General features: G+C 37.2%; 1 protein-coding gene across 1 annotated transcript; it reads left to right on the forward strand.

Annotated features, from left to right (window-relative positions):
- The first annotated feature begins 1,119 nt into the window (after positions 1 to 1,119).
- HSD17B3 (hydroxysteroid 17-beta dehydrogenase 3) lies at positions 1,120 to 23,201 on the forward strand. Its single transcript, XM_085043449.1, is given in 14 exon segments — positions 1,120 to 1,353; positions 3,488 to 3,533; positions 8,247 to 8,257; positions 9,570 to 9,618; positions 10,342 to 10,367; positions 15,356 to 15,469; positions 15,988 to 16,055; positions 18,917 to 18,951; positions 19,969 to 20,050; positions 21,575 to 21,594; positions 21,596 to 21,638; positions 22,018 to 22,187; positions 22,872 to 23,064; positions 23,151 to 23,201. Coding segments are annotated over 14 exon segments (1,092 nt in total). The 5' UTR covers positions 1,120 to 1,169.
- Positions 23,202 to 23,674: the final 473 nt, after the last annotated feature.

Consider the following 23,674-nt stretch of genomic DNA (forward strand, 5'->3'; position numbering starts at 1 on the left):
GGCTCTAGCGAAGTGAGATTAGGAGAGAAAACGTGTCCACCCAAGGAACTTTCTACCCATACACTGTGTAAACTTCTTGCAGTGTTTCCTGTGGAAGTCAGAGAGGCAAAAAAACTTATCTCAGAAAAAAAATTAGATGGGGCTCAATGAAGAATTTTTCACATTCATAAGAATTAATTAATTTTCCTCTCATTATCTTGGCCTAATTTACTCATACTAAGCCCATGAAGTTCTGTAGATGTATCTGAGACTCATTACCAACCACAGGAAAATAAAATGGAAACAGAACATGGAAGTGCAGAAAAGAAAATTGGCAGCTGTGAAAGTTTGTGTTTTGACTCCATCATCAAACAGAAGGAATTATTTTAATTTTGTGGCATTAATTTAAAGGAAGTATTCAGCATTATTTTTTACACGTGGGAAACAGCGAAACCTCTTGAAATGTAAAGTATTCCTTGAATAGTGAGTGATTCTTTGTGTTATTTGTGATGGTTTGTAAATACTTCTGTAAATGTAATATTCAAACCTTTGGATTTTTATTTGACTGGACTTATGAGGAGGGGAAATTTAAGACAGCTTTAGTGTGAGGAAACTGGGTTGTTGTTAAGCTAAGACAGTAATATTTTTTTATCTTCTTGTTACAGATAAGCTAGTGTTACCTTCCTTGTGATTCAGACATCGTCTTTACTTGTAAAGCATCTGCACAATTGTGGTTTTGTCTGAAGGTGTCAGTAATGTGACATGATAAATCTTTTTTTTTAGTTTCAGTATGAATTTGTCCCTGAAATGTCTGGGCTACAGTTTAACTCTTCACTGTAAGAAGTAGTGTTGATCTCTGTTTTAGGTATTCTATTTCAAGGTTAGGTTTAGACCCGCCTTTGATCTCTATGAGTGGTAAACAATGACAATAAAATTAGATTTTTAGTTTTGTGTAGTTTCCAGAAAAGGAGTGAAACTTTTCTTCTGAGGCCAGCATCAGAAACCATTGTTTAATGTGGATTTTCTCAGTAGTTTACAAATCTGGGTGTAATATAATGATGATATTCCAATCTAAATCCTAGACATTTCCCAGAAAAACAAAATCATATGATTTGATTAATCTTCTCCCTTCTCTGCCAAGGCTCAGAGACTCGCAGTGTTCTGAAAAGGGGCCTTTTCCAGGCAGAGAAATGCATACAAGGTCACTACCTTCATTCACCATGGAGGTGTTCCAGCATCAGTTACTCAGTCTTGTTGGGGATCTGATCTCTTTTCATACTCTTGTAAAATGCATCAGATTTATGAAATACCTTTTCCCACATATCTGGAGTTCTTTGCTTTAAGCTTTCTTTCAGTCAGTGGGAAAACAGGCAGGTAAAAGAAACTGCTTCACCACCTACTTGCAATTGAGTGGATTAATACATTACTAATCAGGAATGGTTTTTCTTGCATTTATTTACCCTGTTCCTTCATAATGAAATACAGTTTCCACTATATATGGTTTGCTTGTTTCCTTTTTCTTTTCTCCTAAAACTTTGGGTTTATGAGCCCGAAGGTTTAGCATACTTGGGGAGAATAGAAAAGTAGTCAGACTGGTAACAGCTCACGCCCTGTTGTGTAGATGTGAATTCTTTCTCTGTTACTGCTTCTGGTGTTTTCTCTCTGCTGCAAATGCTTTCATTTTAATAACATTGCCTAGATCCTCAGTTTCCTGGTATGTGAGGCTGCTAGTTTATGGTTAGCATATGTTCTCCAGTTTTCAAAGCAACTTTTCTTGTTACTGGTGATGTTGCTCCAGTGTGTTTTTTTCCTAAATTGCTGACCTATCCTTAATGATATCATTAATGAACTAAATATTCTTTAGTCTAAAATCTTCAAAGGCTGCAGTTGGCAGAGCTCTTTTAAAGATAGTATGCATTTTCATAAAATAACACAAAATTTAATGAGCACTGTTTTCTTCCCATTGATCACTGATGTTTTTCTTAAGCTTGTTAGGTGATCAGTGTAAAGCAGAAATGAACAGGTGCTGTCATTCCTAAGTTCCTTGGCTGCTGGTGATGCTCATGGTTTTCTTGTTAAGAAATTACCTGAACAGTAGACTTGTGCTTCGTTCCTTTTTCCTGCATTCGACTTGATGTGACTAAAGATATTAAATTATTAAATACATGAAATAAATTAATTAAATATATTATTAATTATTAATTACATGTTTAATTAGCACATCTCATGGTGGATTAATAAATTAAATCCATTCCTGTATAAGACCTGCCTAAATACCAGATACTTCTAAGGCAGTGCATAGGTCTTACTTTGATTTAAGTGACACAAGAACCTCCCTTCTGTGAATGAGATGAGGAGCAGCATGTAGAGCTTTCTGTGTAAAGTCTTTGTTTCCACTTAATGTTGGGAGACTTGTTTCCTTTAATGGACCTTTATGCTGCGTTTTTATAAACAAAGTCTTCTTGCCCCAGTAAAATACTCAAGGCTCAGATAATTTGCTGTGTCATGTGGCACATGAGATTCTGAGAATCATGAAAATTAAAGCTGGTATGTGGAAGCTTGTTTCCCAACAGACTGTTTGCTTTTCATCTACAGGTCTGTTAGGAAGCTCAAGATCCACCACTGCTTCACTGGGATTGTATTTCTTTGTGAAATGAGAGAATAATTGCTCTTCCTGTTGGCAACACCTAGCTAGTAAAAAAGACCTCACTTGCCATGTCTCTGGCAATGTAGAAGTCCTTAATTCACTTCTTTTTTTTTTTTTTTTAATATTGTCAAATTTTTCATCTGCTCTAAAAATTACCAGTTTTACCTTGCAACTGCTTGGTGCTGTGGTACTTTATTTCTTCTTTATTTCTAAAGTGATAAGGATTTTTCTTTCTGTAGTTCCTCTTTGGTTGTTACATGCATAGTGTTTAAACTTCAGGGTGCTTTACAAATATTAACACTTGTTTACCTTCCTGGTAAGACTAAATCCAAAAGTAAACTGAGTAGTACAGACCTGAAGGAAGAGTATTTTATAGATGGTGGCAAGTTTGCTGTGATCTTTCCTTACAGGCAGAATTCTTGTGTGAGAAATTGTTCATCAGCTTCAGTCACCAGTTAGTCTTTATCTCCTGCCATTCTGCCACCAACATACAGTACAAAGCTTGCAAAATAGAATTTGTGAAAATACATATGTGAAAGAAAATTCTGCCAGCTCTTAGGCAATTGACTTGTTTCTCATTGTTGACACCACTGAAAATGAGAGTAATAACTACTTCCTGTACTGCATGGGCTATCTTAGGGCGAGATTTTCTTTGAAGACAAAAAGTGCTGAATGAACTAACTAAGAGATGGGAAGATCACAAGGAAAAAAATGTCAAAGATTGATTCTGTGCTTCAGTAGACCCATTTAGGTTGCATTGTTCAAGAAATGCTGCTGATGATTAAACAATTCAGAGAGAAGAATCTAAACTAGAGCTCCAACTGTAATCCCAACCCTTTTTGCTTTCTCCAAAAAAAGGAGTGGTCACAGGAACAGGAGATGGGATTGGAAAAGCATATTCCTTCAGGTAAAATAGGTTACCTACCCTTCATTTTACCTTTACAAAATGGCAGTTGCTATCCCTCCATCAGTGTCTGCAAGTTACTAAAATTATTCTAGAATTGAAAGCTACTGTGACAAACATGGTGCTAATCCTTCTTCCCTGTATAAACAGAATAGCATTAATCAGATTCTGGAAGGAAACCAAGGCAACATTTCAGAGGAAAGTAATTTGGGCCTCAATGGTCTCATCAAACCAGGGAAGTAAAACAGGTGATCCAAAAGAAATCTGACTGTCCAGAGAAGGAAATCTCCTAAATTGTCCCTTTTTTTTCCAGTTTCACAGCTAATCTGCAGTGGGCTGGTCCAGTGTTAACACACAAAATGTAATTTTCTAGCCTTCACACTTGAAAATACATTTTGAAAGTTGTATCTGAAATAATCAAAAAGGGAGAAACCTGTATAAATTAATATAAGCTACAAGTTATGGAAAGTATAAGGGATCCTAATGGCTTAACTCAGAATCAGTAGCTCTGGGAGGCTGCAGGAGGAAGAAGATCTCTGTGCTGTCCCTGTAGCCGCTGCTGTGCAGTCACTGCAGCAGTACCTTCCTATTCACCCACACCAGTCAGCTCTGAGGGCAGGCTGGCCTTGAACTCTGTTGTAACAGCCTTGCTATTACTGTTTGTGACTGAGCAATACATTTTCTCCTTGGTGTCTTCTTTCTAAACTGTCTCCCTTTCTAGAAGCTACATAGCAATGAATTATGAGTTGCTGTCTTCGGACCTGAGGTGACCCAGTGGCAAAGAGCACTCTTTCATATAAAAGAATTTAGATGTGATGCATTCTGCTTGTAGATTAAAAAATATATATCACAAAAAGAAAATAAATTGATTTTTAAATTGATTTACAGGATATTCATACTAGTCTTTTCATTGTGCATTGTTTAAATACCTATCAACCTACCTACCTTAGGACTTCCATTACTGGGAACAGCAATACAATAACAAGTTTTGAAAGAACATGGACTGCAGGAAGGTCAGACCAATATGAGGTATTAGAGTTTAACATTTTCCATAGTTGTGATAAAACTCACAAGCTCTCCCATGGAAGAGAAGGGAAAATGCTGCCTCCTAGCTACTCACTGAGTTGCTGCAGTAATGAGCAAATGGGAAGGGTCTGATGAATACATAGGTCAGGGGGAGTGGGATGAAATTAATTCAGGGAGAGCAGTCATCAGAAATGCCTAAATATTATTATCATGTCTCTGGGTGAAGTCCCCTGTTTATTTGGCTTGCTGAACTGATTTTCTACGTGAGCAGCTGGTGATATTTTATCCATGTGAAAGCTGCAAGAACCTGTGAATGTCTAGATTGGAGCCTCTGTCTTTGTTCTGCTTCCTTTGTGCTGTATGGGTTATGCAAGTGTAAATCCCATTGAAAGGCCAGCTATAACATGTGACTCGCTGCTTTATACCATAACAAAGTGTAAACCCAACTACTGTCCTTTTTTTTGAACTTGGCTGGAGCTGGCTAGATTTTGTATAACATTTGTTCATTGTTTTTGGCATTTATGGGTAGACTGAGAGTCATCTTTTTCCCCACTGATATGTACCATCCTCTCCAGGTGGTCCCTTTGATTGAAGCTGTGCTTAGCTACTGCTCTGTGGGTCCCAAGCCCACACCACATGAGCTCATAGCTTGGCACATCATCTTGTTGGCTAAGGTTGAAGCACGCACTTGTGTATGGCTTGTGGATAAATAACTCTGATCATGCTGTTTTAATATCTGTGTGCCTTCAGAGTTTCTGGCTCAGCACTGCTGTCTTGCTGCTCTGATGTCAGGGTACAAAATTCTCTGATGTTCTTCTGGTGCAGGTTCCTCTGTTGTTATGTGCTGATGTGAAGGCAAGCCTTGTTTGATGGGCACAGTCTTCTAGAGTAAGTTCTGATATCAAGTGATTAATTTCTTCCTGATGTCCTGAGCTCAGTAGTGGGCTGATAATGAGTCACAACTAATTTAAGGGATCCACACTTGGTAGCATATACTACAGGATTCTAAGGAGAGCAGTTTTTGTGTTTTGGTAGGCTAGTGGAATATGGTTTCTTCTCTTCAATGTTTTATGTGCAAATCCCAGTATGTAGTTCATTGGGTAAAACTCAGCAGACTGAGGTCCAGGGAGAGATTACAATATCTACTGGTTCAGTACTCTGGTTTCCAAGGTTTGTGGCTAGATACAGGACTCTGCAGAGTCTCTTAAGCTCAAAAGCTGTGTGAAGGACCTGGCAGCTATGAGGTCTCAGAGCGCCACTTTGTTGATGCCGGGACACAGACCCATAGTTTCCCGTTTCTGTTGAGAAGCAAACACACACAGAACTTGAGCTTATCCTCTTCTGAATGACTATCCAGGCTTCCCTAAAGGCTGTATTTTGAGTAGATGGGTGGTTTTGAATAACTGGCCTTCTTGAGGATGAAGACCCTGACCTTTTAACTGACTGTCATGGTGTCAGAGTACTGGTATTTTGACATTTATCTAGTTTGCTATACTTATGTGAAAAGCCAGGCCTCTGTTACACTTGGTCCATGAGTTCTTGGGCTGACAGGGTGTAAACTCACCAGACTTACAAGAAAAAACAAAGGCAAGTCATCTGTGAGCCTGCTGCTAGTCCACCACATCTCTGCTCAAGTTAGTATTTCAGGTACTGATGAAGCCTTGTTCTGCTTTTATGATGTAACAACATCAGGTGTGCTTTATTATCTGTTACACCAACATACTGGGTTTATGGACAAGGCCGTGGCATGCTCTGAGATTTATGATTTAGCCTCTGCACACTTCTTATGTGATGTCAGGGCATGAGCAGGAGGTTGTGGCTCACCTGTTTGCCATTCTTGCTGCTGTTAATAGTTCATCACTCTAAGTCAGGCCACTGCTTGAGTTCAATCAGTGTTTCAGCAGATGATTTTGAGACAGGCTTCATTCATTAGAGACTTCATTCATTTGCTAATTTAACATCTCCTCAGATCTTAAATATTTGTTTCTTTTTCTGAAATTCTGTGTAGTATTACCAGCAGTATACCTGTTAAATATGAGTTGAGTTTTCCTACTCTGGTTGCAAAATATTCTGTTTTCTCCACTTGATCTTGAATTTATTCCTGGAAATGCTGCTATTCTCCTTGCATTGCACAGACCATGCAGAGCAAGCAGAAATACTGCAAGATCGTTCTGTCCTGTCATCTCAGTTCTCGTCTGCTGGACCAGAAAAAAGGGTTGAAAGATTTGAACCACACCTTAGAATAAATGAGTCTTTGATTCATAAGGACCCTACAGCTCTGAATCCCAGTCAGAGAACGGCAAAGGGTGAAACACAGACCGTATCAGTACAGTCCTAAAGAAGAGAGAAGAATCTCTTTTCTAGGAGGTAGAAAATTACAATAGGGTGCTGCAGATTCAATAAGACATTATTAAGGATTTTAGATTATTACATCTAGGGATCCCTGTAGAATATAATGAAAATTTGTCAAGATAAATGTAGCAGTCACATGCACGGGTTGACTCTAAAGCCTATCTTGCCTTTCATGAAGCTTAATTTATTAAAAAATCAACTCACACTGTGCTGTAAAAACATGCTAAACAATGCAGAAGGAGTTAATACTCATTTAATGTAAGTTTAAACTTTTTAATCATGCCTCAATGAGATCCCAGAGTGCTGATTCTGCTTGAATTTTCTTCATCATTAGCCCTGTTGCTAAATGCTTAGTTGTCATGATTTGTTATGCCTGGAGTTGGTAATAATGATCTTGCATTTTGACACTCTCAGGAGCATTTTAGTCCTTTGCCACTGGGAGTCAGGATTTCATAACATAAGCAGCTTCACACCGGACAGTGGGACCTAGTGCTTATTCTTTATTGTGAAGAGAAATGCCATCCTTTAATATCAAAACCTTTGTATATTAGGAAAATTCTTTGTGCTAAAGATTTCTACAGTAAAATTTACCATCATTTGAAATGTTATGCCAGATTTAACTTTTCCTGCAGGTGGCTGGTGGATTCTAAGCACAGCTATTTTTGTTTGCTTGAGGGCCATTTTGTATCTCATGGTAGTTACAATGTCCTACAAAACCTACTTCTGAAAAAGATGCACATTTCACATTCTATGTAGGTGAGGAAGCAAAAGAGACTAGTCAGGTGTATGGCCTCCTTTGTCTTGAGAAATGCCTTACAATTCTGGTTAGTCTAGTGCACAGCAGCAAGAGAGATTCTTCTCACCTAATAGGTAACAATTTTATAAAATTACCCTAAATGTGGTTTTAGCTGAAGTATAGTGCAATTGTAGTGGTAGGAATCCTTTTTTAGTTAGGTTTTAGGAGGGGTTTTTCTATCAAATGAAATACAGATACAAAGCTGATATAATACTGAGGAGCCCAGAAATTTTACTGAAGCAGATTTTTTTATATTTTGTGTAAGACATGGTTGATATTTGGTCTTGGATCTGAAGGTGCAAAAATTGAAACAATTTTTTAACACATCCAAATACCCCCAAATAACAGAAAGGAGCAAGTGACCATGGAAACAGAGACCATATCTCTGATTGGAAATGGCTTGAGTCAAACTCCTTGTAGTAAAAGGCAATTACAGCTCTTCTTTGAGAGCTTCAAGTGGAGTACTTAAAGCAGATTTTTGAAACCCCAAAGCACCCAAGTCTGTGCATGTGTCTTTAGAGCACTGATCAATTATGTTAGAGGATCTCCAAAAGTACAGAATTGCGAGCATGGCTGAAAATGCAAATGGTTGTGGCTGATGTGTTTAACAGGGGATCATCCCCTTGTACTCTTGATGGAGCAAGTTTTTGAACACAGGTCCTTATTTCTTGACATTCTCTGTATTGTCTCATGAGAACCCAACAGGATAAACCATTTCCTCAAATGGTTTTAAGAAGAAAGTCTTGTAGGGAGTCAGCTGTGGAAATGAATGGATCTTCAGTGGGTGGCCTTAACCAGTTATTTCTTCTTCTAAGAAAATCTGGTTCTTTCAGTTCACATTAGTTTTATGTTTTGTGGTGACTAATTTCGCTCTCTGTCTCATTTCTCTCATGAGCATTTTACTAGTTTTGGTTTTATCTTTATAGACACAACTCAGCTCAACTTCCACTGGTTAATAACTTCATTTCAAAAGCTGGGGCCATGTTCTTTTCTCTGGCTTTGCCTAAAACTCTGATGGGAATGGGAGGCCACAGAAAAGCACAGAAAGGAGAAAACCATTCTCTATTTGTTCTGCATTTGTTCTGTCCATGGTAATACATAATTGAACATAAATGGATCATTATGTTAAATAGTGTTTGCAGCTATAAAATTCCAGCTATTGCCAGCATCTTTGTGGTTGTACATTTGTATGACTCTGTTTTGAGAATTTATGCATGGACTTCACCTTTACATTTATTTCCTTTTTTTTTTTCCTTTTAAGTTTGCATCTAATTATAAAATAAGAAAAAAAAAAACCAGCTAAAATTTATCTATCTACCCTGCACCAGATTTTATTTCTACTAGAGGAAAATTAATAAAGTACAAATTCTTTCTAGCTATTTGGTCTTCCATTCAATATGCTTAATCTACTTCCTCAGGAAAAAAAAAATGTGATGATGGAAGGTGATGTTGTAAAATAACTGGAATGCCAGCAACATGTCTAGATTCCCAAACCCAAATAAAAATAAAAATGTGTTTCTGGGAAATGTCATGTGGTTTTCATTCCCTGAAGATGTTCATTCATTTGAAGTTGGCTCCAAATATTTATTTTTGTTCATATTATTGGGATTTGATTGTTGCCCAGTGTATTTTTCTTGTAAGGGTCCAAGATTATACAGCGAAGGAAATATTTTGGAAATCTGTAGAATATTTATTATTTTTTGGCCTGGTTTTAGTATCTCTTGTCATTAGGCAAATGACAAGTGAATCAAAACAATTTAAAAAAATTAATTTTTGCTGGTTTTGCAAAACTGTAAAAAATGGAAAGATTCTGGTCACCTTACTGTTTCCTAACAACTTTTATGTTCCTCTCTTGTACCTGTCAGGAAGTGGATTAACTACAGTGATGATAAGCAGAACTTTTGAAAAACTGAAGTTGGGGTTTGTCTCAAACTTATCCTCCCATTGCCCAGGCTGGCCTTACAGGGATCTGCAGGTCTTTTCCCTGGGTACAGTATCAGGCACAGAAGGGCCTGGGTATTGCTACAGCTGTACCTCCAGGTATTGCTGCAATACTACAAACTTTTTTATATTGCTGCGTGCCCCTCTAGACATGGATCACTGTAAAAATACATGCTTCCTTTCAAAGAGTGTAATGGGCTGAAAGAAAATTGAATGTGTGTTCATTACTGCCTTTATCTGCCCTCAAAATCTGTAAATAGAGATAAATAGGCTACCTTTAAACTAGTTCTTGGAACACAGCAAGGGAGGACTAAAAATGAAATCAAAGTACCAGGTTTGTTTTTTGGTTGATTGGTTGGTTTTTTTAAGGCTTTCAAATTACTTTTGGCTCTTGATGAAACAGTTAAATAGAGTGCCTTTAGAATTAATGTTCCCTTTCTTTTCTTCAAAGGAAATTAGCCATTAATCCTGGTGAATGTTTTGTATAAATACTTTAAGATTGACAGTCAGAATTTATTTAGGAGTCAAATGAGTTTTTATCCTCCATTAACTTTACAGATTGCTATAATGAAAATTATTCTTTCCACTGTCTCTTTTTGTATATATGGCTTCTATCCAGCACATTCCTTGATTTACATGTTTAAAAGTATGTGTAACCCCAAGACTATACCTCTGTTGGAAAGACTGGCCTTTAAGGAGGCTTAGCAGCTAACTCCAACAGAGTGTCAGGTCCAGGATGCTTACCTGAAAGAGCAGCACATCTATCAGGGATGTGGCAGATTTGGGTGAAAAAGTCTGCAAATTTTCAACCTGCAGCTATCAAGGATTGGACCCAGAAATTTTCTATCCAACATTCCTTTTTTTTTTTTTTTTTTTTTTTTTTGGTGGGGCTAGATAGACTTATTTGCTTGTGGAAAGTAAGGGATATCTGATGAGGAAAGCAAAAACTACCTGATTATTCTCTACAAGAAGTTGTAATCATGAGACCAATATGGCTATAGCCTATGCTAGTCGCTCTTAAGTAAATAGCAATAAAAAAAAATTATTTTGGTGGAAATTACGTGCACTCTGGTGTCTCTCCTGCATATCTTTGCAGCTAAATGCTAGAGAATTACAATAATAGAAAGGCTAAAGACTTTTTAGGGTTTTGGGGTTTTTTTAAATTGTAAATTATAATCAGAAATGAAGAAGAATGAAGACTGACATAGCTAAGTAAAGTCATGCTGGGAAGATGGCATACTGTAAATTCCTCTGCACTGTGATTGATTACAAGGCCATCCCTGGACACCTTCCCAATGGAGGCCACACTGCCCTGCATTTGTGCAGCAGCTTGTGATGAGGGACTCACCTGTCCTGAAAGGTTCCTCTGGGGTAGCCCACCCTGCAAACACTCCTACACCTTCTGCACAGACCCAAGGCTTTTCACACGTGGGGATGCTTCACTGACAGCAGCAGTGCTGGCCATGTAATCCAAGGTGCAGGGAGGTGTGTGGTGTGACCCCAGAATTCAGGCTACACTCATGAGGTTTTGACACTATGTTCAGTCCAGTTGTGGGCACAGCCTTTCTCACGGTTTGCTGAAATTGGTGGCAAATCCCAGTGAGATCTTTCCATTGTTTTCAGTGGGTATGGGCTAAAGTCCAGAGTGAGTCAACTGTTATTTATTGTGTCAGGTTGGAAATGAGTATCTAACAACAAGTAGGTGGCACAAACAAAAGGAAAGAGAGAAAAATACAGTAACAAAAAGCATGGAGTATCTGATGTGGAAGAACTAAAATCAGCAAGGAGCTCTGGACATATTACTAGTTTCCTTTTTTTTAACATCTACACCACACATTATTTTGCAACCTATTGGATGTTATATTGAAAATACTTGCTCTCTTTTCAAACCTGTTGTATTATTTGCCTAATCATACTGCCACATCTGTTTGGACACCAAATACTATAAATTAAAAATTACAGAGATCTCAGTGTTTGGCTTTCCAAGTTCTGTGGGCCACAGGTGTGCCTGAGAACAGCACTCAGAGCTGGAGCCACCAGAAATCCACAGTAAGAAAAACATTCCTCTAAAGACGCACTGGAATTGAAAACCAGATTTCCATTCGTTCAGACTGGAAAGCTCTTTTAAAATGAGATAAAAGATAACAAAGTACGTGTTACAGAGGCTGACAGAACCATTACCCCAGGTATACTGCTCATTTAACACATCTAGTACTGTGGTTGTGAAACACTGATCAAAACACAATACCAGGGGATTAGAAATTATGGAATGCTACTAACTGCAGTCCTGTTTCATTTCTTCTGCTTATATTTCCTAAGCAAGCTGTACAGGCAGAGCTAGGTCCTGCTATTAAAATTATACCTTAAGATCTATTATATGACCAGGATCTGTACCATTTCGTTGTTAAAGCCAAAGAAACAACAACAAAAAAAATCTGTTTCTGCAAGATATAAAATTCCTTACAAGTGTGGTTGGGGTTTGCAGGGTTTGGTAGGGATTTTTATTGTTTATTTGTTTTGATTGTTTTGGGGTTGGTTTGTGGGTGGTTTTTTTGTTTCTTTTTGGTGGGGTTTTGAGTTTTCTTTTGGTAGAAGCAAATCATTATTTAATGCAAAAAAAGGTGTGTGATCCCCAGATAAAATAAAAGTACAGCTGTATCAGTTTAGATGAGTGGAGCGTACAGTTAATGAATTTGGATTTGGTGACGCAGGAAACTATGCAGAAATTATCCCTGCTAATATAGAATAAAGTAGTGAATAAAAAAAGGAACCCACACAGCCTGGGACAAAATATACCTTGCTCCCACAAAGACCTGTGAAGGTGCTAATTCATTCATCTGTCCTCCCTACTACAGATGAGGTTTCAACCTGCTCTGCTTCATCATCTGCCTCTTGTCCTTCTCACTCCAAGAGCTAAGCAGGTAACAAAGTGAGTTCACTGACTAGCATGAAACAACTCACTTTGCACATCCTTTCTGCATTCTAAAAGGCTGTTAGAAATGTCTGTTGTCTCTTGCTGATCCCTTGAGGAAATCTTCTCGATTTGCTCTCCTATCTGCAAATTTCTACTGAGTATGAGCACCATCTAAGAATGAGTGCTTGTCTCCTCAAATGTTGCTGCAGTGCTTCAAACAGTTCTTGTGCCACTTGGGCATTCATTTTGCAACCTTGGTTTTCACAGGATCTTCATAACTCTCTAAACTCTCTAAGTAGAAGAGGAGCAATTCTGTAATGCTGTATTTCCTAAACAACTTCATGCTTCTTTCTGATTTATTATCTTTTTGGTAAATTTCAAAAAGCAGCATATTATCCTATCTGACAAGTTGATTCCCAGCTGAAGTCAGAAGGAGTTAGATGTATTTTTTAACACATTGAATTAACCAACTTGGTTCAACTTTTAGTTTCCCCTAAATTAGTTTTCACTCCATTATTAAAAAAAAAAAAAGAAAGAAAAAGAAAAAAGACAATAACCTGTCTGGTGTTTGAAAAGCTAGGCTTTTTGCTTCTGGCACACTTAGGACTTTTAAACAGAGACGTAATGGCTTGTGTCTTCAAAGGCTATCATAAATCTTTGTCACAGAGAGGGAGAGACATAAGAGACATTGGAAATTAGTTTTTGGCTCTCTCCTTTGCAGAACGGTTATAATTTTCTGAAGAGCTATCCCTGGATAATTAATTTGTCAGCATGAGAGTTTTATTGTTTTTTAATATATTGGTTTATTCTTAAAAGAGACAGAGGAAAACCATCTGGAGTACTTGTTTGTTGGCTAACAGTGCTGGTTGCAGCAGTACAGTCCTGTACAGACAAAGAGTTGCAGAGAAAGTCCAAATGGCTTGTTTGATTCTCATTTTTATGTTGCTCTAGTTTTGGCTGCCCTTCTGATTGCCCGTGAGAAAGATGGCCACAGCATCACTACACTTTTTAAGACCATCTCATTTTGTTTATAGAACTCTTCAATCAGAAAGTCACTGTAGGTGTCTACTCCAGCTGTTGCTCTGTTCTTTCCCACTCACTGCACTTACACTCACAACATCCTTTTATGTATAGTTTCACCATTAGCCCAGCTGGGACCATGGCGGGGTCATTTGCCACTAGAGTTGCTTTTATAGGCTGAAGGTTCAAAGCATGTTTTGTCCCTTTCATACACAGAATTGCAGCTTAAAAAGAGGGCAAGAAAAAGGGCATTCCTTCCTCCTTTCTTCTGTCATGGAGACAGATGTCCTCTAAAAATGCACACTAGATGCAATCCACATTTCAGATCTGCAGAGTGCTTGCTGTTTCCTCAAATTGCATTACTTGAGGAGTGTAAGATGGTCGAGACTTGCAGTTTGCACAGAGGTTTGAGGGTCAAAGAGGAGCAACTGGAAGGGAGCAACATTATCTCATCTTCCAACAGAAGCTCTGACTTGTTGCAAACTGGCCTGCTGGACCCAAACCTGGCTTTCTTCATTCTTGCACTCCTGCAGGAGCTGGCCCGAGGCCTGTTCTCACTGAATGAGCACCAAGGGATGAGGCAAAATTTCTGGGTAGAAATTCAACAAGTCTGATTCCCACTCAAGGCAATTCTGCCTGTCTCTTGTATGATAAAATCAGGCTACAAACCAGCGGAGGTGTTTTCTTGAAAGCCTTGTGCACTTTCTACCATGTGCATGCACCTGAATTCCTGACATTTGCAGAGAGCCTGCAAGCCGATATTCTATTGACATTTCCAAGCTTTGCCTGTCACCTTTTCAGCAAACTTCATCTGGATTTCAGGTTGCCCATAAAACTTGAAAGCAGGTTTAGTAGCAAAAATTTACAATGTGAACATCTAGTTAGAAGGGACCTTACTGGGCCCCTTTAAAGGAGAGCCTTGCCTTTAAAAATGAGTAAATAAGAGTTTCTACTTCTTTTCCTTGTGAAACTTTATTGAAAATATGAACAGCAATAAATCAGGTGCTGAGAAAAATGGGAACATACAGCTGGGCTCCACTCCTGCATAGCAATGACACTGGAAAAATCACACACATTTCCCTTTCCCTTCTAACTGACCTTGTAAAATTTAAGCTATAGCCTCCCTAAAATGCCTTTTAGTGCTGCAAATTCTTGAGGAAGGTTCAGTCTATGGGAGTGCAAATGTCAAAACAGGCAAGAAATTGTTTGATAATAATGCAGAAAATGCTGCATCACATCCAGCCTTGTTTATCTTTCCTCCTGTGTAAAAATATAAATTCCACTTGTTAAAATGATCATCTAATCCATCAAAATTCTTTTAAATCTTTCTGCAAAGCTGTCCTTATGTAGAGGATCTGGCATCCACATCCATTTGTCTAACATATGCTGACAGTGTTCATCTATAAATATTATGATAGCCAGAGGAAGAAGTTCTGTGTGGCTTATTTCTGAACTTGTTTTGTTTTACCTTCCTGAAGGACCAAATGTTTTTTAGATTTTATCAGAAAAATTCCATTGGTTTCAGGGCATAAATTCATGCTCTATTTGCTAGGCCATTTTCCTGAAAACAATTGAGTAGAATGAGAGTGTTATGCTTGTGCTGTATTATTTCTTACACTAAGAATGTTGAAATAATTGCTTACGGTACAGTGAGCATTGCTAAATAAGACACCTGGTTGTTTATCTTTTTACTTTTTACAGCTCTCCCTCTTTCTGGATAGATGTAAACAGGTTTTCTTGGCTGATTTGTCTTTCGTTTTGGGGTTTTCGTTTTAGTTACAGAGCTGGCCGCAGTTCAAAAGGTGAAGATTATACAAGCTAATTTCACTGAAAATTCAGTGCATGAGAACATTGAAAAAGATCTGAAAGACTTGGCTATTGGTGTTCTAGGTCAGTCATTAAGGTCTGTTAATTGAAGTGTATTTTATGGCTGTAGTGTATTAAACAGACCATTGTATAAATGATGTGTCATAACAACTTATTAGCCAATGCTTAAAAACCAAGCATACATAATGAACCTTTGGTTCATTATCTGGTATGATTCATGGAGCAACAGTGAAAAGATGAGGTTTTGGAAGTTTTTTATTTTCAAAGAAAATAATAATTTTAATAGTGAAACAAATAACAATATAACAATATAAATAACAATATAATAGTGGGGAAAAAACCCCAATAGTGAAACAGCAACAAAACACAAACAACTTAGCAGCAGTCTGTTTTTCTGTTCCCCAGAGTCAGCACTGATGAGTATTGGTGACTTCAATGAGAAGAAGACTTGGTGCTAAATAGTGTTTCTCTTCACATACAGCTCAAAATCTTCTGGGTCTTGAGGGGAAGCAATTTGCTTAACTAGATGAACTATGCACTTTGTCTAGATTTGATTTTAACATTGTATTTTCCCTGACTAGCTAACAATGTTGGAATCCCCCATAATCCTCTTCTATGCCATTTCCTTGATGGGCCAGACATAGAAGAGGTAGGATTGTTCTGTGGATTTGAACTTCTAACATAACAGTGAGGAATTGTAATTCATTGAACGAGGCACAGAGTCTGCTTCTGCTACAATCAAATATTAACTGTTAAGTCGGAACTAAACTGAGCCTGAAGAAGCATACTTTGATTTGGGTTTAAAGCTTGGAAGAGCTTGAAAGAGAGAAAGAATGGTAGATTTCAGCTAAACTGCAGGAAGCACCCAGCAATAGAGGGGAGAGTACAGCTGGTGTGGCTGTAGCAGGGATTAGCAGACCCCCTGACTCTCTGCTGGCTTGCAATGTAACAAGGTCCAGTCTATTCACAGCCACAGCTGAAAAATGTTGGGTTCTTGTTTGTATTATTAAAACTTACTTTCTTTGGAACACCATTGTTTAAGTATGTGGGAATAAACAAACAAACAAACAAAAAAAAAACCCCAAATTAAAAAAAACCCAAACAACCACTTCATTTAAACACAGAGTACTTTGTGAGGGGAATTAATTTACCCACATTGAATAGGGTGACAGGATTAAGGACGTGATCAAGTTCTCCATTGCCTTATTGTTATTTACCCCTATTGCGCATGCAATGAAAAAGAATTTCAAAGTGTGCATTTTGCTAGCACCTCTTTCAGATTCAGTCTTTATGTCATAATCTCTTCCAAATCAGAGGGCCTCAGGCAGGCTGCTTGCCTCAAACTCTGACTTAAGGATGAATTTACTGTTTTGTTGATTCCTGCAGGACCTTGGCAACTACTACATTATTTCTGTTACTAAGATATGTGACACATTCCCATTTGTACCAGGTCTGCAATGCATTTCATTGGAAAAAAATCAGTCCCTCATTAGACTGACTAACTAGCTTTCCTGTGTATTTTCATTTAACTGATCAGCAGATAGTGATTTTCAGCAGGAATGTCAGCATTAATTTAAGAAACCCACCTGTTTCTATTGCCTGTGAAATACTTTGATCAGAGCTGACTGGAAATTTTTTAACACAATTGCTCAGTTGAAACACATCCTTGGACTACAACTGAAAAAGCTGAAACATTCTGCAAATTGTTTTGGTATACAGGGAGATTTGCTTCAGAATTAAAGTCTTCAAGACAGATAAATATGCAGTTTGACTTTTAGCACTGGTATTTTTTGTCACCATTCTGTTCTGCCAAAATGTTTTTGTATCAATGCAGTGCAGAAACTCCAGGAACTGCTTCTCAGTTCTGTATTGTTACCCCTTGGTGATAATTTTGGTTGGGTACTTCCAAGAACATTTGGTATTTCATGCTTTTCAACTCATTAAGATTTGTATTGCTCTGCTGTTTGCAAGCAGCATGTTAACATGAACATGAGCAGAAGATCTCATCCTTGGCTTTCATGCCTTTCATGTCTTTCTAAACATGGCAGGAAAATTAACAACAAAAGTTTGTCTTTCTCTGGCTAGCAAAGTTTACATCCCAAATTTGTTATGCTGCTTAATGACTTAAGATAATAAATCATGTAGTACCAATCAATCAAAGCAAATTCTGTGAGCAGCTTGCTGAGATTTCTGCTCCTAGGATTTATTCTATTTATATGTCAAAAGAACAGAAATATCTGCATTATCAGAATGCTGCATATATGTGCCATCTTGTACCATCTGAGTCTGGATACAAAAGGTTTTTCCCTGTATAATTTCCCACTTTACACACACCTCAGAGTAAACCTCTTCTGCTTTTCCAGTGCCTGGGCATTCCTTTCCCTAGTGCTGGAGCCACATCCTTTTAAGTCTGTCATGAATATTCACTTTCCTTCAAATTACAAAGGAGAAGGCATTCTCCTCGCCAGCATTCCTCATGGTTAGGTCCAAATAATCTTTAAATCTTTTTGGATTTTCCTTTCCCTTTTCTGTCTGGATTCCTGCTAAAATCCTGTTCACCTCTTCTTGCAGTGTAGTGCCTGAGGTCCAGGTATCCTGGCTCCCACAGATGTCACTGGGATTTTCAGCACTGCAAAAAAAAAAGACCTTTTCCCATGTTTTATAGTTTACTTGAAAATTCCTCTTCACCAAAGCTGATGGGACTAACCAGTGTTGTCATGATTTGTGAATCCCACACTTCTCCCATATTTTCAGTGTGCACAGTGACACACTGAAAAAAAAATCAGGAAATAATAAGCATTCAATTAATTAAATTATTCAATTTAATTTGCACTACTTTTCATTACTGCCCTTTACAAGTTAGGTCACACTCCTGTCCTGAGAAGATTCATAGTGTAAGTATGACTTCTCCTTGGCACTTAGGTTCTACTAACAATAATACCCTTCAAATGCACAAAGAAAAGCAGATTTCTTACATAAAAAAAAAGGATTTCTTTTAACTTTAAAAATCAGCTGCATGATTAAGTGTATTCTTATTCACTATAAGAATGAAAAAATAATTAAATAATTAGCATCAAAAATTATCTTAAAACTTTTTCTGATAGCAGAAAAAAAAAAAGTCTCTTCATGATTTTATGTAATTTCTGATCCAGCTACAGGAAAAAAGTGAACATGCAAAAAGAACATGCAAAAAGACTTTCTCCTTACCGTTATGATTTTATATTGAAGAATGATGAAATTTAGAAACTGCTGATATGCTTTGGATAAACATAAGACTCTCACTGCTTAGAAGGCTAACTTTTGGAAATTTTTGACAATTCCGATGATTTTCAGGCCACTAGCATTTCTAAAATATTTTCCAAAATGTTGAATGTGCCATATTTTAGCTATTTGAGCTGTATACATATGGCTTGATCAAACGGAAAAACTTGTGATTAAAATAAAATGAGTTTAAAAATGCTATGAGAAAGATGGGGAATGAACATAATTCTTAAAATACTTGTCTTGTAGATGACAAAAATAATTTTGGAAGAGATGCAACCAGGGTACTTTTTCTGTAATTTTGAATAGTTTTTAGTTTCTACCTTCAGTATCTTTGTTTTCATATTTTCATTATCAATTTCATTATTAACTTCTGGACTTCACAGTCTGTCAATCAGTAAGATTTCTTCTACTGCTGTTAGTGCTGTATGAGTATATGTATAGGAACTCCTACAAATTGTCAGTCAATTGAAGAACAAGACACAAACCATAAAATGCAGGTCTGTGTCCAGGTAAAAACATGTGGCAGAAATAAAATGGGATATGATGGGCCTAATCAGGCAAGAAAAGGCTTTTGAATATATTATCCTGTTCTTTTAAGAGTGGTAGCTGGGCTTGGAATAATGCTTTTAAATCTCTGAAAATAACCATATTACTAATCAGAAACATTAATTCATCTATGCAGTTAAGGATCTCTTTTTTTAATGCCATGTGTATTTTAGATATGGGGTCCTTAAACTAGAAGTTAGGATCTTCAGATGGATTCTATAGAAAACATTGTTAAATACTGCATTTTAGAAGCCGGTGCATGCTTTTAGTTTCGGCAATAAAATTACCTTTTAATGTTTCAATTTTTTTGTGCTGTTTTGTTTTGTTTTTTCATTGTTGTTGCTAAATGCGTTGGGTTTTAGTGATGTGTACAGGGAGTTGTGAATGGGGAAGCTAAAACAACAGACCCGTGGAGCAGGAAAAAGAATGGCCAATGAGCAAAGGAGACCTACCAATTCCTTTGTAGCATAAAAATTTTCCTCTGATGACAGATTTTTTTCTGTTAGATCTGCAATTGCATGTACAATGTTCCCATGGTTCTGATTGCGGAAAGCATTTAAATGTCACTTATGACATTATTCCTAGCTGGTTTAGACCAAACCAAACTGTAAAAAAGGGGTCTTTTGAAAGTGTGATCAACAGTACAATAGAAGAGCTGTGCATTCTGGTGAAAAATGTTTTCAGCTCATGCAGCCTTTTACTGTAATCCTGTAAAGTGTAAAGTTAATGTAACAGTTTAAATTAAATTTCAGACAGAAGGGTCTAATTCTGAATCTATCCTCTGGTCTGAGTGCTTTCCCTTGCCAGTTTTATACAATGTACTCAGCTACTAAGGTAAATCCTTCACATTGCTTTATGAACAAATCCCCACTAAGTGTTAAATAAAGTATTGTATCAGCAGAACGAGTGATCAGTATATAAATAGTGTTGCTCCACTGAAATAATGAAGTAATGTAAATTAGCATTAGCTGAGAACTCAGAATCAGTAAAATTATGAAATCCAGCTCAATCCATGCCTGTTACCTGGGAATATTGTTGCTTTGATTAAATAGCATTACAGCAGCGCTCACACTGTCCACATTCTGGTGAGTGATGAATTTTACTAGGCTCACTTACCTGGTTTATTTGAAACTGTAGATGCACAAAAGTGTGAGATTTTGCATATGGAATCAAGAATAAAATTTCTGGTATGTGGGTGGTATGTTGCCTGACTTCATAGATTTCACCTTAAATTTTTGCTCTGAATTTGAAGCCTGGAACTTACAAAAATGAGGAATGAATGATTCTGAGTGAAACTCCAGAAGCAAATTGCTCAGCTCAGGTTTGCTTCAAGTGAAAAATTCTAACAATACTTGCTTGAACATAGCTAAAATTTAGATTGGAAAAACAAACAAACAAAAAAAACCCCCAAAACCTGTTCTTGGAAAGAAAGTCCAATTTTCTGTTTCCTTTTTCTCTTTTTAACATAAATTCTTCATTACTCAGAATTTGAATTACATTCAAACAGACAGTTTTAGATCCTTAAAAGTGTTTACTTAACAGTATTTCAAAGTGATATGGTACATTGATAGTATTATGTTATCTTTTTTTATTCTTAGGTATCTTTTAAATATAGTGTTCCTTTTGTTTTGTTTTGGTTATGTTGTGGTTAGTTTGTTTGTAATGATTTTTTTTTAATCTTCTGGAAGGAAACTATTTTACTTGTCAGCATTTTATCATGCAATATCATGACAGTGTTGATGTTAAAATTGTATGACTCTCAAATGATGGTTTTAAAACACAGTCATTTTTGTTCCCTTACTAGGACTTTTGTGTTTTTAATTAGAGAGAAGTGATTCAACATTGTCAAGTTTCTGACTATTTCTCAAAGATCCAACTCCTAAAATCAGTCTTAAATTGTGTGAAGAAAAATTTAGGTAAATCTAAAAGATTGAAGCTAAACCCTCCTCCAAATTCAGAAATACTTGACTTTGCAAATCTCAACAGTGCCATTCAGAGCAGAGAGCCACATGAAACAATAGCTAGAATAAGTGGGACTTGGCTGTATATATCTATACTTTTCCATGAATGTGTCAAAGATTCCAGTCCAGTCTGCAGTACCACTTGTTGCATGTCTAGCTCAGGCCAGTGCCAGGTTCTGCCTTTCCTGGTGCAGGTGAAGAGTCAGCCTTGCTCATGTGCACCAGCAAAAACTGTGTCTTGAAACTTAATTTCTCTGTTTCTCCACCACTGCACCGGGCCTTAGATTGTAGGATGTTGGGTCATTTTTGTTAAGGACATGTTCGCACTAATTTCTGAGTATAGTGAAAGTACCTAGTTTCCTACGCTAATGGTTTGTTTTGTTTGATTGTATTCTAGGCTTTTATAAGCACTTTCATAACCACTACAAGCAGAGTATAAGGCAAAGGTAATTATCATACAGGTATTGCTGTATCTTGACATATTAGCCTTCATTTGAGTAAATTCTTCAAGAATATTTGAGATGCCTAAATCTGTGTCGTGTAGCTGTCCTCAGTGTACTGCTGGGTGACCCTGCCAAAGTTCTGTCTCCTCCCTCTATGCAGTCTTTTTCCTTATTCCATCATAGTACTATCACTTATTCTGCAAAGTGCCCTAATCCATTGCAAATATCTGTTAAAATATGTCAGTTGCTATGGGATTCTGCAGAGTGCTTTTTGTGAGTATTAGATGGCATTACACTGTTGTTAATTATTATTTATTATTATATATTATTATATATTATTATTTATTATTATATATTATTATTTATTATTATTCATTATTATTTATTATTATTTTAGGTAGTGATTTCTTACGATGTTTCTACTCCAATGACAATGTACCAAAACTCTGGTCTTATTACAAAGACAGCAGAAGAGTTTGTTAGTGAATCACTGGAGTATGTCACCTTTGGAGATGAGGTTTTTGGGTGTTTAGCCCATGAAATTCTGGTCATTGAATTGGGTTGTGTGTTCCCAATGTGTTCCATTGTGTTCCAAATGTGTAAATGTGTTCCAAAGGCTTCAACCAAGTCTGTCTGGGCTCAGCCTGTTCTTTTCACTGGTTCCATTGACCTTGGACCTCAAATGAGAAAGAGAGAATGGGCTGTTAAAGCTAATATGACACCAATAAAATATGAAGAGAGGAATACACGAGTAAAGTGTAGCAGTAACAGCACAGTATGGCTTTCTCTGCTTATGAGCCTTGAGCCGAGCTCGGTTTGATGTCTGGTTAGTCTTTATCCTTTCTCCAGCTGCCTGTTTTCATAACCCTGTTAAGGAATTTTCCAAGACCTATACTCCTCCACAAAAATTGGCCAGCAAATTCAAAAGTTATTAGTGGGGGAGAGGAAAAACATAAAACTAGACTGTACTATCACAGAAACATCATTTCCTTGGATACCATGCTAACAAAATAGAATAAATATTTTTATATGGCAGCTGTTAATGATGAGCATTAAATGCATAAGGAAGGGAACAGATTTGCTGAAAACAGAGAAATTAACATTTTCCTCTAAGAGAAATGTTGTTACTGAAAGCCTGGAGTAAAAGCTTTTGCATTTAAAGCTATGGCCTTTCTGCACACTGAGTCAATCTCTTTCGGGAGTTTTCTACAACATTTCATGTTTGCGTTATTTTTGGTTGGTTATTCTGAGGGCCTGTGTCCTGCAGTTTGTTCCTTTATGGGTGTTCCAGAAAGACTGACATCCAGAAGCAGTCCTGCCTGCATTTACAGGCTATCTGAGGCAGTAGTGGAGAAACCCCTGGCAGAGTCATTCTTTTCAGAAGATGTGCTATGGGAAACCCCAGAAAGATGCACCTTACAGAGTCTCAATGCATATTATTCAAGTGAGTTTGAGCCATAGCTCCATTTGAGCGATGTGACTTGATCCAATGCATCTTTTAAGTAAATTAATTCCTGTCCCTTTCCAAAGAGCGTGAAACTTGCTAGAGCTATTCCAGTGACTTTTGTGGGCTCTAAATAGGCTCTAAGAAATTTATATTTCCATTTTAACATAATCTTGGAGGTCACAAATTATTATGCTTATTTGACATTTATGAATAAAACAATAATTGACTTTTTGTCCACCTTATTCACAGTGTATTTTCAAGCTTTTGGTGAGTGCTTTGTGTCTTTGGTTTCTTTGGAAAAGACAAGGAAATTTGCAAGAAGGAAAAATGAAATCTGATGGAATGTAAAGTATACACTGGATTTGGGAAGGCTGCAGTGATAAAAAAATGTAATTCTATCCAGAGCCTGTGAATGGCTGTGAGCCTGTGAATGGTTTTGCAATATCTGATATGGAATGTAAGAAGCAGCAACATAGGAAAAGGATACAGAGTAATTCCACACTGCTGAATGAATCCAGAAGGCAAATGTTTTGACTGAATGTTTGTGAAACCAAATTGGATGCTGTTAAAAGGTATTTCAAGGACAATGCAATCATGAGGCACAGTC

This window comes from Lichenostomus cassidix, chromosome Z, assembly GCF_008360975.1.
Source record: "Lichenostomus cassidix isolate B80296 chromosome Z, HeHo_3.0, whole genome shotgun sequence".
In the NCBI taxonomy this organism is placed as follows: Eukaryota; Metazoa; Chordata; class Aves; order Passeriformes; family Meliphagidae; genus Lichenostomus; species Lichenostomus cassidix.